The sequence below is a fragment of the Carcharhinus amblyrhynchos genome, unplaced genomic scaffold (assembly GCF_965287045.1).
Source record: "Carcharhinus amblyrhynchos unplaced genomic scaffold, sCarAmb.v2.hapA chromosome_1082, whole genome shotgun sequence".
Lineage (NCBI taxonomy): Eukaryota > Metazoa > Chordata > Chondrichthyes > Carcharhiniformes > Carcharhinidae > Carcharhinus > Carcharhinus amblyrhynchos.
This window is the reverse complement of record NW_027650822.1, coordinates 239-15,573: the sequence shown is the minus strand read 5'-3', so window position 1 is coordinate 15,573 and position 15,335 is coordinate 239. Positions and strand designations below refer to the sequence as shown.

General features: G+C 56.0%; 2 protein-coding genes across 2 annotated transcripts; one reads left to right on the top strand and one right to left on the bottom strand.

The window, feature by feature from the left end:
* Positions 1 to 289: 289 nt before the first annotated feature.
* On the bottom strand, positions 290 to 3,134 carry lage3 (L antigen family member 3). Its single transcript, XM_080184976.1, has 3 exons — positions 3,064 to 3,134; positions 1,638 to 1,766; positions 290 to 499 (listed from the first exon to the last, which is right to left on the bottom strand). Exons 1-3 carry the CDS (start codon positions 3,108 to 3,110, stop codon positions 385 to 387), a joined length of 291 nt encoding a protein of 96 aa, XP_080041102.1. The 5' UTR covers positions 3,111 to 3,134; the 3' UTR covers positions 290 to 384.
* A 3,290-nt stretch (positions 3,135 to 6,424) lies between these two features.
* LOC145340505 (Krueppel-like factor 15) lies at positions 6,425 to 13,203 on the top strand. The gene is made up of 3 exons (XM_080184974.1): positions 6,425 to 7,255; positions 7,817 to 8,637; positions 11,335 to 13,203. The coding sequence occupies exons 2-3, from the start codon at positions 7,883 to 7,885 to the stop codon at positions 11,501 to 11,503; spliced, it is 924 nt and encodes a 307-aa protein (XP_080041100.1). The 5' UTR covers positions 6,425 to 7,255; positions 7,817 to 7,882; the 3' UTR covers positions 11,504 to 13,203.
* The last annotated feature ends 2,132 nt before the right edge of the window (positions 13,204 to 15,335 follow it).

Genomic DNA, 15,335 nt, shown 5'->3' with positions numbered 1-15,335 from the left:
GTGACCTGGGTGCAACAGGTGGCAGTTGCAGTGCGTGTGCACCTCTCCGGTCAGGATCTCGAGGGAAGGTTCTGGGTTCCAGTCTTGAGCTGATCCAGGAGTGTGTCCGTGTCCAGTGACAATGGGTCACCTGAGCCAGGGCATTTACAAAATGTTTATTAAATGTCATCCCCTACTGCCGTCTGTACCTTTCCCATTTTTGTTTTGGCCCGGGGGGGGGGTCTCTTTCTGTTCTGCAGTTGCGGGGGGGGGGGGGGGGGGGGTTCTCCCTTCTGTAGTAGGGTCTCTTTCTTCTGTGGTGGGAGGTCTCTGTTCTGCAGTGGGGGGGACATCTCTCTCCTGCATGGGGGGGCGAGTCCTCTCTGCTCCATGGCCCTGCATGAGCTACCTGGGCAGTGGGGGACCGAATCTGTCCATGGTCTCCAGGACAAGTGCCAGATGATCGAGGAAGGACGAGACAGAAACACGGAGGATGCGAGCTTCGTCAGCCTCCCAGTGCCTGCAGACACACAGAGGAGAAATAGGGAACAGGTTCAACTAGAATACCACTCCACACAACTCCTGCTCATTACAGGAGAGGCCCTTCTGCTCATCATGTCTGCCCTGGCCCCTCAAGCCCTTATCTATCCCAATCCCATTCTCCAGCGCACACACTGTCACCTGCATCATTTCAAACTTGTCTAAATATTGTGAGGGTTCCTGTCTGTCCCACCCTTTCAGACAGTGAGTTCCATATTCCTACCCCTCTCTGAGTCAGAAACCTCCTGCTCCTTACCTTAAATCTCTGACTCCTCTACTCAGGGGAAAAGTTTCATCCTATCCACCCTCTCTCTGTCCTTCATTATTCTGTACACCTCGATCAGGTTCCCCCCCCCCTCCCCCCCTCCCTCCCCCCCTCCCCCCCTCCCCCCCTCCCTCCCCCCCTCCCTCAGCCTTCTCCGGTTTGAGGAAAACAGCCCCAGTCTAACCAGTGCCCCTCTCCATCGCTGAGATGCTCCAGCCCAGTCGGCATCCTGGTGAAACTCCTCTGCACCCCCTCCAGTGCAATCACATCCTTCCTATAGTGTGGAGACCAGAGCTGCACACAGTGCTCCAGCTGTAATTCTAACCAGTGTTTTATACAGCTACATCACAACCTCTCGTATATTCTAGCCTCTATTAACCTAGGGGTATGAGACTTCTTAACTACCTTATCCCCCCTGTCCTGCTGCCTTCAGGGATCTTTGGGAATACGCCCCAAGGTATCTCTGAGCCTCCCAGCATCCTGCTATTCATTGTACTCTCCCTTACCTTGTTACTTCTCACTTTTATCAGGGTTACAATTTGTTGTTCTTCAGTCCTCACTATTCCATCAATGAATAAATCTTCTACCCCGCCTTGGTTACCCACTCTCCTGCCACTGGGAAGCACTTTCTCATTTACTAAATTGAACCCCTCACCCCTCATGATCGTGAATGCCTTGATTGAAATTTGATCCACATCTCTGCTCTAAGAAGAGCCCTAGCTTCTCCCAGTCTCACCAGTTGTACCAAACACCTCCCCCACCCTATCCTGCACATCCCAGGTACCACCTGTGGATAAATCTCCCCACCTCCGCACCAATCCCAGGCTTGAGAGAGATAAATGCCGACACTTACACCCGCAGTTCGCAGTCTTGCAGAGTTAGCAGCTTGCTGATCCCTCCTTTTCGTGGCTCTGCGTCAGGAACGAGTGACCCCAGAGCGATCTGTGCCTCCAGCGCCGAGGGAAAGGGCACGCTCAAATCACTGGGAGCTCTGGGTTAAGGAGCAATGTGCAAAAGGGGATGCAGGCTCCAGCAGCAGACACGCACCCCAGCATCCCTATGACAGGCACGTTGGTTAGCACTGCTGCCTCACAGTGCCACGGAACTGGGTTCAATTCCCGGTTAGGGTCACTGTCTGTATGGAGACTGCACATTCTCCCTGTGTCTGCGTGGGTTTCCTCTGCTTTCTTCCCACACTCCAAAGTGTAGGTTAGGGGGATTGGCCATGCTAAATTGCCCCCTAGTGTCCAAAGATGTTCAGGTTGGGTGTACTGGCCATGCTAAATTGCCCCTTAGTGTCTAAAGATGTGTAGGTTTGATGGATCAGCCTGCTAAACTGCCCTTTAATGTCCAAAGATGTGCAAATTAGGTGGATTGGCCATGGTAAATTGCCCCTTAAGTGTCCAGTTAGGTTAGAGGGGGGTAGCAGAGTAAATGCATAGGGTTACGGGGATTGGGCCTGAATAGGATGTAAAAAAAAGGGGAGTTGGTGGAGACTTCATGGGCCAAATGGCCTCCTGCACTATCGGGATTCTATGATTGTAGGTAGGAGTCATTCCCACTACCTCTGCTGGAGGATTAGAAGTTTAAGTGTTAAACACCAAGAGTTATATTCTGTGGATTGGAGTAAAATCAGCTTAAAAACCATAACTAGGCATTGCTGGTGTCGCGTACAGAGCACCTACCCTGTCCCCCGCCCTCAGCTCTGTGGCGAGTGGGAACTACAACTACCAGCATGCTGTGGCTGAGGGGGCATGCGCGATGGAAGCCTGCCAACACCTCCCAGTCACGCCGGCCATGGGAGTGGACTACAATTCCCGGCGTGCCGCTGACTCATCGCGCACACGCAATAGCAACACGCCTTCAACTCCCGGCAGATTGACCGGCCATGCGCAGTCCAGGCAGTGCGCTCATGCCAACTCCCGGCAATGCTGAGGCCGAATACGCATGCTCACACTACCGGTGAGCCTCCAACTCCTAATAGCCGCGCGCTGGCCGTGCATGCGCAATCCAGGCCGCGCACCCACGCCTTCAACTCCCGGCATGCCGAGGACCACTACGCACTCGCAGAGTGCCGCTGAGCCTCCAACTCCCAGCATTCCGCGGCCTGGCCGTGCATGCGCATTCAGCTTCTGAGAGCAAAGCTGGGCGCTCGCAGTCTCCGTTCTTCTTCCTCCTCCTCCTCCTCCCGCCTCGGCTACATTTTCACCTGTCCCACAACTCGCTTCACAATCTCCGGTTAACAGTCTGGCGCGGGATCGTGGCTGAGATAAGGATACAACTGCAACCGATTACCGCCGTTCGCAACGGCCGATTTGACCGCCATCTTGGATTGAGAGCGTTAGAAGAGATCATTCAACCGGAGAGGGGGGGGGAATGGGAGATTCCACTGTGAAATAGGGGGGTGGGGGGAGATTCCATTGAACAGACAGTGGAGGAGGGAAACAAGGAGATACCACTGCCAGGGAGGGGCTCATCCTCAAGGTGAGGGAGCACTAGGAGCTGCCAACCCACCGCCCCCCATCCCCCACAGGGTATGGACACCTCAGAACCTTCTGGAAGTTTATTGTATTAGTCACAAGTAAGAATTACATTAACACTGCAATGAAGCTATTGTGAAATTCCCCTAGTTGCCACACTCCTGTTGGGATAACACTGAGGGAGAATTTAGCACGGCCAATGCACCCTAACCAGCACGTCTTTCAGACTGTAGGAGGAAACCGGAGCACCCGGAGGAAACCCACGCAGACATGGGGAGAAAGTGCAAACTCCACACAGACAGTGACCCAAGCCCGGGAATTGAACTCAGGCCCCTGGCGCTGTGAGGCAGCAGTGCTAACCCACTGTGCCACTGTGGAAGAGCTCAGCTTCCCCAGTGGTGGCAACATAGAATTTCTACAGTGCAGCAGGTGGCCATTCAGCCCATCGAGTCTGCACTGACCACAATCCCATCCTATTCATGTAACTGCATGTATTTATCCTGCTAGACCCCTGACACCAAGGGGTAATTTAGCATAGCCAATCCACCTAACCTACACATCTTTGGACACTAAGGAGGAATTTACCCTGGGCAATGTTGAAAATGTGCAGGTTAGGTGGATTGGCCATGCTAAATTGTTCCTTAGTGTCCAAAGATGTGCGGGTTAGGTGGATTGGCCATGCTAAATTGTTCCTTAGTGTGCAAAGATGTGCAGTTTAGGTGGATTTGTGCAGTAAATGTGTGTGGGGTTACAGGGATAATCTGGGGGGGTGGGCCTGACTAAGATGCTCTTGTCAGAGAGTCGTTGCAGACTTGATGAGCTGAATGGCCTCTTTCTGCAGGGATTCTATCGAACTGGGTCCGTATTCTCTGGAGCCTCATAGAATGGGAGGTGATCTCATTGAGACATACAGAATACTTCAAGGAATAGACAGGCTAGGTGCAGTGAAGATGGTTACTCTTGGCTGGGGAAGTCTGAATCAGGGGATACAATTTCAAAATAACGGGTTAGCCACTTCAGACCAGGATTCAGAGAAATGTCTTAACTCTGAGCGTTGTGAATCTTTGGATTTCATTCCCCTCCGCACCCATTCTTCACATCCCAGATCCCCTCACACCAATTCAATTCCAGCAGCACTCTCTGTAAAGCCCCCCTCAGTAGCCCAGGTAAGACCTTATGACATAGGAACACAAGTAGGCCATTCAGCCCATCGTGTCTGCTCTGCCATTCAATGACTGATCTGATGTGATAATCCTCAGCGCCCGCTTTCCCTCCTTATCCCCATAACCGTTCATTCCTTTACTGATGAAAGATCTGTCTGTCTCAGCCTTGAACATACTGAACAACCCAGCCTCTACAGGCCTCTGTGGGAAAGAATTCCACACACTCACTCCCCTCCGAGAGAAGAAATTCCTCCCCATCTCTGCCTTTAGGATAGTTCTCAGCACCCCTCCCCATTTCACCCTGTGCCCAGGGGTCTCCAATCATCACCCTACTCCCTCCACCCACTTGATAAATCAGTGTATGGAGGGGGCCAGTTGTGGAGCAGGATTATTGCACTCTTTGTCTGTCCCTTTGTCTCTCTGTGTCTCTTTCTCTGTCTTTCTTTATCTCTGTCTCTTGGTCTCTCTCTTTATCTCTATTTTTCTCTTTGTCTGTCTCGCTCTGTCTCTGTTTATCTCTGACTCTCTCTTGCTTGTTCTCTCTCTGTCTGTCTCTCTCTGTCTGTCTCTCTGTCTGTCTGTCTCCCCCTCTCTGTTCCCCTCTCTCTTGCTCTGTCCGCTTGCCAATATTTACCAATTCTACCAGTGTAGGAGAGATTGAGAGCTCAGTGTGGTGTCTGAAGATAGTGAATTGGCCTGGAGTTCAGTGCCCCGTGTTTTCAAACTGCTGTGTCCGAGGGTTGACGCACTCGAGTATGCAATAACAGTGCCTTATCTCTCTCTCTCTGCTTTCTGCATCTCCTGCAGCTGGTGTTATCAAAGGATTCGCTACCTTGTTTATGTTCTCTGCAAATCTTCAAATCTCGTCAGCCCCTCTCCCCCGGGACACTGAGACTCAAAGGGGTACAGTTCCATTCTCTCCCCGGGACAGTAAGACTGACTGGGGTACAGTCCCATTCTCTCCCCAGGACAGTAAGACTGACTGGGGTACAGTTCCATTCTCTCCCCGGGACAGTAAGACTGACTGGGGTACTACCCCTGGGGTACAGTTCTACTTTCTCCCCCTCTCAGAAAGCATTGGACTACGGGAGGGTCAGTGCTGAGGGAGCGCTGCACTGTGGGAGGGTCAGTGCTGAGGGAGCGCCGCACTGTGGGATGGTCAGTGCTGAGGGAGCGCTGCACTGTGGGATGGTCAGTGCTGAGGGAGCGCCGCACTGTGGGAGGGTCAGTGCTGAGGGAGCGCTGCACTGTGGGAGGGTCAGTGCTGAGGGAGCGCCGCACTGTGGGATGGTCAGTGCTGAGGGAGCGCCGCACTGTGGGATGGTCAGTGCTGAGGGAGCGCCGCACTGTGGGAGGGTCAGTGCTGAGGGAGCGCCGCACTGTGGGAGGGTCAGTGCTGAGGGAGCACCGCGCTGTGGGAGGGTCAGTGCCGAGGGAGCGCCGCACTGTGGGGGGGTCAGTCTGAGGGAGCGCCGCACTGTGGGGGGGTCAGTCTGAGGGAGCACTGCACTGTGGGAGGGTCAGTGCTGAGGGAACGCCACACTGTGGGAGGGTCGGTGCCGAGGGAGCGCCGCACTGTGGGAGGGTCGGTGCCGAGGGAGCGCCGCACTGTGGGAGGGTCGGTGCCGAGGGAGCGCCGCACTGTGGGTCGGTGCCGAGGGAGCGCCGCACTGTGGGTCGGTGCCGAGGGAGCGCCGCACTGTGGGAGGGTCAGTGCCGAGGGAGCGCCGCACTGTGGGAGGGTCGGTGCCGAGGGAGCGCCGCACTGTGGGAGGGTCGGTGCCGAGGGAGCGCCGCACTGTGGGAGGGTCGGTGCCGAGGGAGCGCCGCACTGTGGGAGGGTCGGTGCCGAGGGAGCGCCGCACTGTGGGAGGGTCGGTGCCGAGGGAGCGCCGCACTGTGGGAGGGTCGGTGCCGAGGGAGCACCGCACTGTGGGAGGGTCGGTGCTGAGGGAGCGCCGCACTGTGGGAGGGTCAGTGCCGAGGGAGTGCCGTACTGTGGGAGGGTCGGTGCCAAGTGATACAATTGGAAGAAGAATGGGGGGAATTCTCCTCAATGTCCTGGGATGATTATTTGTGGCTGAATCGATATCACAAGTGAACTAACAGTCACGTTGCTGTTAGTGAGATCTTGCTGTGCACATATTGGCTGCATCATAGCAGTGACCATGGTCCCCCCACAGATGGCGAAATGCTTTGGGGGCTGGTGGAGGGCGCTATGGAAATGCAGCCTCTGTTTGCTAGACAGTGTGTGAGATTAAACTGTGATGAACCCAGCTGCTGTTTGCTCAGTTACGCAGAGTGGAAAGGATTGCACATTAACGGGGAGCCAAACAATGTTGGCACGGCTCCCAAACTATCCCGGACCAATGGCGGGATGGGGGCTGACCATTCCCGGGGCACTGCTCCAATGAGAGACTGGAACCTTCAGCGGAGCCCTGACGTAGCTTCAGTTTTTGTTGTGTGTCACAGGAGTGGGGTCAGGCTCTTTATAAATAAGAGAGGCTGCTTCACAGTGACAGGCTGAGGGATTCCGCTATTCCGCTCAGCACTGAGGACTCCGACCAAGGGAGCGTTGGACTAAGGGAGCATCAGATCGAGGAAGCACTGGTCCGAGGGATCACCGGTCTGAGGGGAGCGCCAGTCCGAGGGAGCAGCTGAAACCAATAGAGAACACAGCGCGTGTAAAATCCATCCGAACATTCATCTTTGTAAGGTTCTCGACTGCTCCGGCTTGCTACAGCCACCCATCCTCACAGCACATCGACAAACCAGGGCGCATCGAGGCGGCTCCCCCTGTCCCAGGACAGCGCTGCACTGTACCACAGGTAAAACACCATTCGCACGCTCAACATCCACTGACGGGGACAGTGTACAGGGAGCTTTACTCTGTATCTAACCCCGTGCTGTACCTGTCCTGGGAGTGTTTGATGGGGACAGTGTAGAGGAAGCTTTACTCTGTATCTAACCCCGTGCTGTACCTGTCCTGGGAGTGTTTGATGGGGGGACAGTGTAGAGGGAGCTTTACTCTGTATCTAACCCCGTGCTGTACCTGTCCTGGGAGTGTTTGATGGGGACAGTGTAGAGGGAGCTTTACTCTGTATCTAACCCCGTGCTGTACCTGTCCTGGGAATGTTTGATGGGGGGACAGTGTAGAGGGAGCTTTACTCTGTATCTAACCCCGTGCTGTACCTGTCCTGGGAGTGTTTGATGGGGGGACAGTGTAGAGGGAGCTTTACTCTGTATCTAACCCCGTGCTGTATCTGTCCTGGGAGTGTTTGATGGGGGGACAGTGTAGAGGGAGCTTTACTCTGTATCTAACCCCGTGCTGTACCTGTCCTGGGAGTGTTTGAGTTGGATTTTAATTGGATTTCTATTTTCTTTGTCAGATCTGTGACCCGTGCGGACTCTCTTTTACACTGGGATTGAGTTGGAGTTGTACCCTCCGTGAGCAGATGTTTTACGATCGCAGCCCTGAGCAGAGTTCCCAGATTGCGGAATCTGCCCGCTCGCTGCTCTGGAAGTGTGACAGTGACAGTTCCAGTCACAGCTTCCCGGAATCCGAGGCAGGCGCTCCTGATGAGAGCTTCATCGATTACCTGTTTGCACAGAAGGAGAGCTCGGAATACCGTGGCACCGACTTCCCCGATCGGACCCCCTGCCCCCTGCGGCCCTTCAATCCCACCCTGGACGAGATTGAGGAATTCCTCCTGGAGAAAGCCACCCTGGCGCTGACAGGTGAAGGAGTGCCCACTGCTCACTGGCCCCAGGAGGCATGGGAAGGATGCTCTCTCCAGCGTGCTGGGGTGATGGAGCGGGAGAGGCATCTGCAGACCCCGGACGGGGTGCCGTCCTCCCCCAGACCCTCCAGCCTCCTGCTGCAGCTGCAGTGCGCCAGGGATGGCCAGGCCTTGCTCCCCCAGCTCCTGGTCAGCGTCCAGGGGCAGACGTACACCCTGGTGCCCCAGGTAGCCCCCTCCGTCGCCCCCCGCCAGTTTGTCCGTATTGCCGCCAAGCTCTCGGCCCAGGGTCCGGCCCAGGTCAAATCGGCCGCCACCTCCTGCCCCGTCACCGAGGTGGCCAAGGTGCACAGGTGCTCCTACCCCGGCTGCACCAAGATGTACAGCAAGAGCAGCCACCTGAAGGCCCATAACAGGAGGCACACCGGAGAGAAACCCTTCGCCTGTACCTGGCCCGGCTGTGACTGGAGGTGAGTGAGAGAGGCATTTATACAGCACATCCATCAAAACCTACCAGCCCCCTACACCCCCTCCCTATCTCTGTAACCTCCTCCAGCCCCTACACCCCTCCCTATCTCTGTAACCTCCTCCAGTCCCTACACCCCCTCCCTATCTCTGTAACCCCCTCCCGCCCCCTACACCCCCTCCCGCCCCCTACACCCCCTCCCTATCTCTGTAACCCCCTCCCGCCCCCTACACCCCCTCCCGCCCCCTACACCCCCTCCCTATCTCTGTAACCCCCTCCAGCCCCCTACACCCCCTCCCTATCTCTGTAACCCCCTCCAGCCCCTTACACCCCCTCCAGCCCCTTACACCCCCTCCCTATCTGTATCCTCCTCCAGCCCCCTACACCCCTCCCTATCTCTGTAACCCCCTCCAGCCCCCTACACCCCCTATCTCTGTAACCTCCTCCAGTCCCCACACCCCTCCCTATCTCTGTAACCCCCTCCAGCCCCCTACACCCCCTCCCTATCCCTGTAACCTCCTCCAGCCCCTACACCCCCTCCCTATCCCTGTAATCTCCTCCAGCCCCTACACCTCCCTATCTCTGTAACATCCTGCAGCCCCTCCCTATCTCTGAGCTGGAGGAGATTAGGGATATAGGGAGCAGGGTAGGGCTGGAGGAGGAATTAATTGAGAGTATTTGTGTGTGCACGAGTGAGTGTATGCATTTTGTGACACTGTTTAAGTGTGTTATGGTGTGATGTTTATATGTCTGTGTGATTGTATATACACTGTGTGTGTGTGTGATTGTATCTGTGTACGTGTGTGTGTGTGAATATGAGTGTGTTAGTGTGTCACTTCATGGGATGTGTCCATCATTGATTAGACCCAGCATTCATTGCCCATCCCTGATTACCCCCTCGAGGAGATGGTGGGTGAGCCGCCATCTTGAACCTGCTGCAGTCCCAGGGTGTAGGTACACCCATGGTGCTGTTAGGGAGGGATTTTGACCCCAGCCACAGTTCCATCATAGAAATCATACAGCCCTACAGTGCTGAAGGAGGCCATTCGGCCCATCCAGTCTGCACCGACCACAATCCCACCCAGACCCTACCCTACATATAGGGGTGGGCCATCATTTCAGGCTGTTACTCCCTGTTTAACCTCAATCACACAGTCACAGAACAGCACTGTGGTCAGAGCTATAAGAAACAGCCAACTGCCTGAGACTGGAGTTGGGAAATCATGTTGCAGCTATATAAAACCTTGGTTAGGCTGCATTTGGAGCATTGCGTGCAGTTCTGGTCTCCCAGAAGGACATGGAAGCTTTGGAGAGAAGGTAAAGAAGGTTCACCAGGATGTTGCCTGGTCTCGAGGGTGTTGGCTATGAGGAGAGGTTAGATAAACTCGGATTGTTTCCACTGGAAAGATGGAGGCTGAGGGGGGACCTGGTCTATAAAATGATGAGAGGCACAGACAGGGTGGATAATCAGAAGCTTTTCCCCCAGGGTGGAAGTGTCAGTTATACAGGCAGGGGCACAGGTTCAAGGTGAGAGGGGGAAAGTTTAAGGGAGATGTGCGGGGGAAGTTTCTCACACAGAGAGTGGTGGGTGCCTGGAACGCGCTGCCAGAGGAGGGGTGGAAGCAGGAACATTAGCAACATTTAAGAGGCATCTGGATGGGGACATGGATAGGGAGGGAATAGAGGGATACGGACTGAGTAAGGGCAGAAGGTTTTTTTAATTCAGTTCGGGCATCATGATCAGCATGGGCTTGGAGGGGCCGAAGGGCCTGTTTCTGTGCTGGAATCCTTTGTTCTTTGTTTGGTGAGTTGCTGTGGTGCATAGTGTCATCCAGCTTTACAGCATGGAAACAGGCCCTTCGGCCCAACTTGTCCATGCCACCCTTGTTTTGTCACTAAGCTAATCCCAATTGCCCGCGTTTGGCCCATTTCCCTCTACACCCATCGTACCCATGTAACTGCTTTTTAAAAAGACAAAATTAAAAAGTTAAAATTTATTTATTAGTCACAAGTAAGGCTTACATTAGCACTGTAGTGAAGTTACTGTGAAAATCCCCTAGTCCCCACACTCCTGTTTGGGTTACACTGAAGGGTAATTTAGCACGGCCAATGCACCCTAACCAGCACAAGTTTCAGATTGTGGGAGGAAACCGGAGCACCTGGAGGAAACCCACGCAGACACAGGGAGAATGTGCAGTCTCCACACAGACAGTGACCCGAGCCGGGAATCGAACCCGGGTCTCTGGCATTGTGAGGCAGCAGTGCTAACCCACTGTGCTGCCCCTACCCGCCTCTACTACTACCTCTGGCAAGTTGTTCCAGACACTCACCACCCTGTGTGTGAAACCATTGCGTCTGTGGACCCTTTTGTATCTCTCACCTGAAACCTATGTCCTATTGTGCCCAATTGATCAAGACCCCGTTGCAATCCGAGATAATTTTCTTCACTGTCCACTGTGCCACCAATCTTGTAGATGGTACACACGGCTATCACTGTGCGTCAGTGGCGGAGGGAGTGGATGCTTGTGGTTAGCGTGTCAGTCAAGCGGGGCTGCTTTGTCCTGGATGGTGTGTGTGTGTGTGTTTGAGTGGGAACAGCTCTGAATTTCTCACTGGCTCTGATGGTTTGTACCCCCGTGCCTGGGTGTAAGTGTTTAGATTCTCAGCTCTGATGCTCCGTCCCGTGTCTGTCCTCCCCCAGGTTTTCTCGTTCTGATGAGCTATCGCGACACAAGCGTTCACACTCTGGGATTAAACCCTATCAGTGCTCGGTGTGCGAGAAGAGGTTTGCACGCAGCGATCACCTGTCCAAACATGTCAAAGTTCATCGCTTCCCACGGCCCAATCGAGGAACACAGCTCCCCAACTGAGTCTCCCCGGCCTTCTCGCTCCCAGAGCATTGTCCAGACTGAACCCAGAGCCGGAGCGTTCTCCCTGGGACAGGATTACCCAGCCGTAGGGTTTGCAGTCTCCGGACGGACGGACAGACACGGACTCTTTATCGACTGTCCGACTTTTACAGGAGGCCAAGTCTGCGATGTCTCTCCCAGGCCAGGAGTCAAGGAATTCAGAAATGCAAGAATGGGCTGACTGAAGGGTGTCCTCTCGAACTGCAGCGTGGTTTATTCATGGATAGCTGCTGTGGATGTACAACTTCTTGTTAATTCACTGACGGGTGCCCCAGATCCTGAAACTCTTCCCCCCCGACCCCTTCAATCCTGCTTCCAAACCCGCGTGTTTCTATAAATCTCAGACATAACAGATCACTCCCAGATCTCTCACCAACCCCCCCTCCCCGTCGGACCGGGCGAGGGTCGGGTCTCCCCTTATCGCCCACAGAGTGAGTGAGGGTCCCTCTCATCGCCTCTCTCTCAGCAGGCTGGGGAGGGTCCCTCTGTTCTGAGTGCAGGAGGGGTGTTTCTCACTCGGTTTCGAGTGCATTGGGGAGGGGATCTCTTGCTCAGTTGAGTGGGGGATCTCTCGCTTGGTTTTGAGTGTGGTGGTTGGGGAGGAGGTGGGGGCGGTGAACACTCTTGTGTTGTGTCTGGTCCCTGCTGAAGTGTCTGTGATGGAATAGATTTGAATTGTGCTGTTTACAGCTTTGTTTTATGATTGACTATTAATCCAAGTGCTTCTCAGGTCAAGATTAAATTCTGGATGTAGGTGAGTGGGTGTGATGTGATTTCTGTCCTGCTGCCTTCTCAGTCTCCTGCTCTGTCTCTCCCATCTGCCCCAGCAGCAAGTGGAATTTAAATCCAATTCCTAAAATCTGGAATAGAAAGAGTCTCAGCGACTGTGGTTGCAATTGTTGGAAAAACCCATCTGATTTACTAATGTTCTTTAGGGAAGGAAATCTGCTGTCCTTACCCTGGTCTGGCCTACATGTGACTCCAGAGACAAAGCAATGTGGGTGACTCTCAACTGCCCTCTCAAATGGCCCTGAGCAAAGCTCTACATACAAGGGGCAACTAGGGATGGGCAATAAATGTGGACTTGCTCAGCGATGCCCAACATCCCCTGAAAGAATAAAGTTTCTCTCTGTCTCATCTAACCTCCCTTTCCCTCTTTCAGCCTTCCCTGACATTCACTAACTCCTTGTGTTCTCTCCGTTTTTGTCTTGCCCTACCTCACTCTCTCTGACCCTCTCCTCTTTACCTGTCTCCTGCAATCACTCCTTAAACCTCTCTATTGCACTCTATTTCTTTTCCTCAATCACTATCTCTTTCAGCCTTCCTCTTTCTGCTTCCCTTTCCCCCTCTCAGCCCCTCTTTCCCCCCCTCTCTTTCACTCAATCTTTTTCAACCTCTCCCTGTCCGTCTCATTCATTCCTGGTCTCATTCTCTCACTGTCTATTCTCTGTCCCCCTCTCTTCCCTATGGTCTCTGTCTCTTTCTCCACTACCCCCTGGTCTCTCTCCCTGGTACCCCCACTATCTCTCTCTCTGTTATAGCCCCCTGCTCTCTTTCTCTCTCTGTTACCCTCCCACCCCTGCTCTGTTTCTCCATTACCTCCGCTCTCTCTTCTCTCTGCATTACCCTCTTGCTCTTTCTGTTAACCCCCAGCTCTCTCTCCCTCCGTTACTTGCGCTGTCTCTCTCTCCGTTACTCCCCTGCACTCTCACTCCATCCGTTACACCCCTCCCCCCAGCTCTCTCTCTCCATCCCGATTACCCCCCCCGCCCCTGCGCTCTCTCTGTTATTCCCCCCCCGCCCCAGTCTCCCTCTCTCCGTTATCCCCCGCTCTCTGCCTCTCTCTCCATCAGTCCCCCCCCCCCTCGCTCTCTCTCCGTCAGCCCCCACCCCCCACGCTCTCTCTCTCTCTCCCCCCCCTCTCTCTGTTATCGCCCCCGGTCTCGATCTCTTTCCGTTAGCCCCCTGCTCTCTCTCTCTCTCCCCCCCGTTAGCCCCCGCTCTCTCTCTCTCTCCCCATTAGCCTCCCGCTCTCTCTCTCTCCCCGTTAGCCCCCCGCTCTCTCTCTCCCCGTTAGCCCCCTGCTCTCTCTCTCTCTCCCCGTTAGCCCCCTGCTCTCTCTCTCTCTCCCCATTAGCCCCCTGCTCTCTCTCTCTCTCCCCGTTAGCCCCCCGCTCTCTCTCTCCCCGTTAGCCCCCGCTCTCTCTCTCTCCCCATTAGCCCCCCGCTCTCTATACCCCCACAATTCCCTCTCACTCTTTCCCTATGGCTGTTGCTTGCCCAGTCAGACTGTGGGAGCAGTTCCCTTTCCCAACAGGCTCATGTAGCTGGAATCTGTACAGAAACAGAGTCAGGGACATCGACCTGTCCCCTGACACCAGCCCAGGCTGACAGACGCTGGAAGCAGCTGGGGGGGTTTAAACTGGAATTAATCATTGATCAGCTCATTATTGACTGATGTCAGAATGCTTCCCATGCAGTCATTAATACATAAACGGCAGATAGAGTTATCGACTAACACACTGGGACACAATCAGGTTCAGAGGGCCACCCAGTACAGGAGGAGGCCATTGGGCCCACTGTAAGTGTGCTGGCTCTGTGAAAGATCTGTCCAGCCAATCCCAGTCTCCCCCTCTGTGAATTTCCCCTTCAGAAAGGAGGGATTTGAGGGAATGCTGGAGTGGGGAGGAGAGAGAGGGCAGAGCGAGGGAGGGAGGGGGGAAACGAGAGAGGGACAGAGCGAGGAAGAAAGAGAGATGGGCAGAGCAGGGGGTTGGGGGGGGGGGGAAGACGAGAGCGGGGGGTGGGGGGGGAGGAGGAGAAGACGAGAGCGGGGGGTGGGGGGGAGGAGGAGACGAGAGCGGGGGGGGTGGGGGGGAGGAGGAGACGAGAGCGGGGGGGTGGGGGGGAGGAGGAGACGAGAGCGGGGGGGTGGGGGGGAGGAGGAGAGGAGAGCGGGGGGGTGGGGGGGAGGAGGAGAGGAGAGCGGGGGGTGGGGGGGAGGAGGAGACGAGAGCGGGGGGGTGGGGGGGAGGAGGAGACGAGAGCGGGGGGGTGGGGGGGAGACGAGAGCGGGGGGGTGGGGGGAGGAGGAGACGAGAGCGGGGGGGTGGGGGGAGGAGGAGACGAGAGCGGGGGGGGTGGGGGGGAGACGAGAGCGGGGGGTGGGGGGGAGACGAGAGCGGGGGGGTGGGGGGAGGAGGAGAGGAGAGCGGGGGGGTGGGGGGGAGGAGGAGACGAGAGCGGGGGGGTGGGGGGGAGGAGGAGACGAGAGCGGGGGGGTGGGGGGGGAGAGAGAGCGGGGGGTGGGGGGGAGGAGGAGACGAGAGCGGGGGGGTGGGGGGGAGGAGGAGACGAGAGCGGGGGGTGGGGGGAGGAGGGAGACGAGAGCGGGGGGGTGGGGGGGAGGAGGAGACGAGAGCGGGGGGGTGGGGGGGAGGAGGAGACGAGAGCAGGGGGGTGGGGGGGAGGAGGAGACGAGGGGTGGGGGGGAGGAGGAGGAGATGAGGGTGGGGGGGAGGAGGAGACGAGAGCGGGGGGAGGAGGAGACGAGAGCGGGGGGAGGAGGAGACGAGAGCGGGGGGAGGAGGAGACGAGAGCGGGGGGAGGAGGAGACGAGCGGGGGGAGGAGGAGACGAGAGCGGGGGGGAGGAGGGAGACGAGAGCGGGGGGGAGGAGGAGACGAGAGCGGGGGGGTGGGAGGGAGGAGGAGACGAGAGCGGGAGGGAGGAGGAGACGAGAGCGGGGGGGGAGGAGGAGACGAGAGCGGGGGGGAGGAGGAGACGAGAGCGGG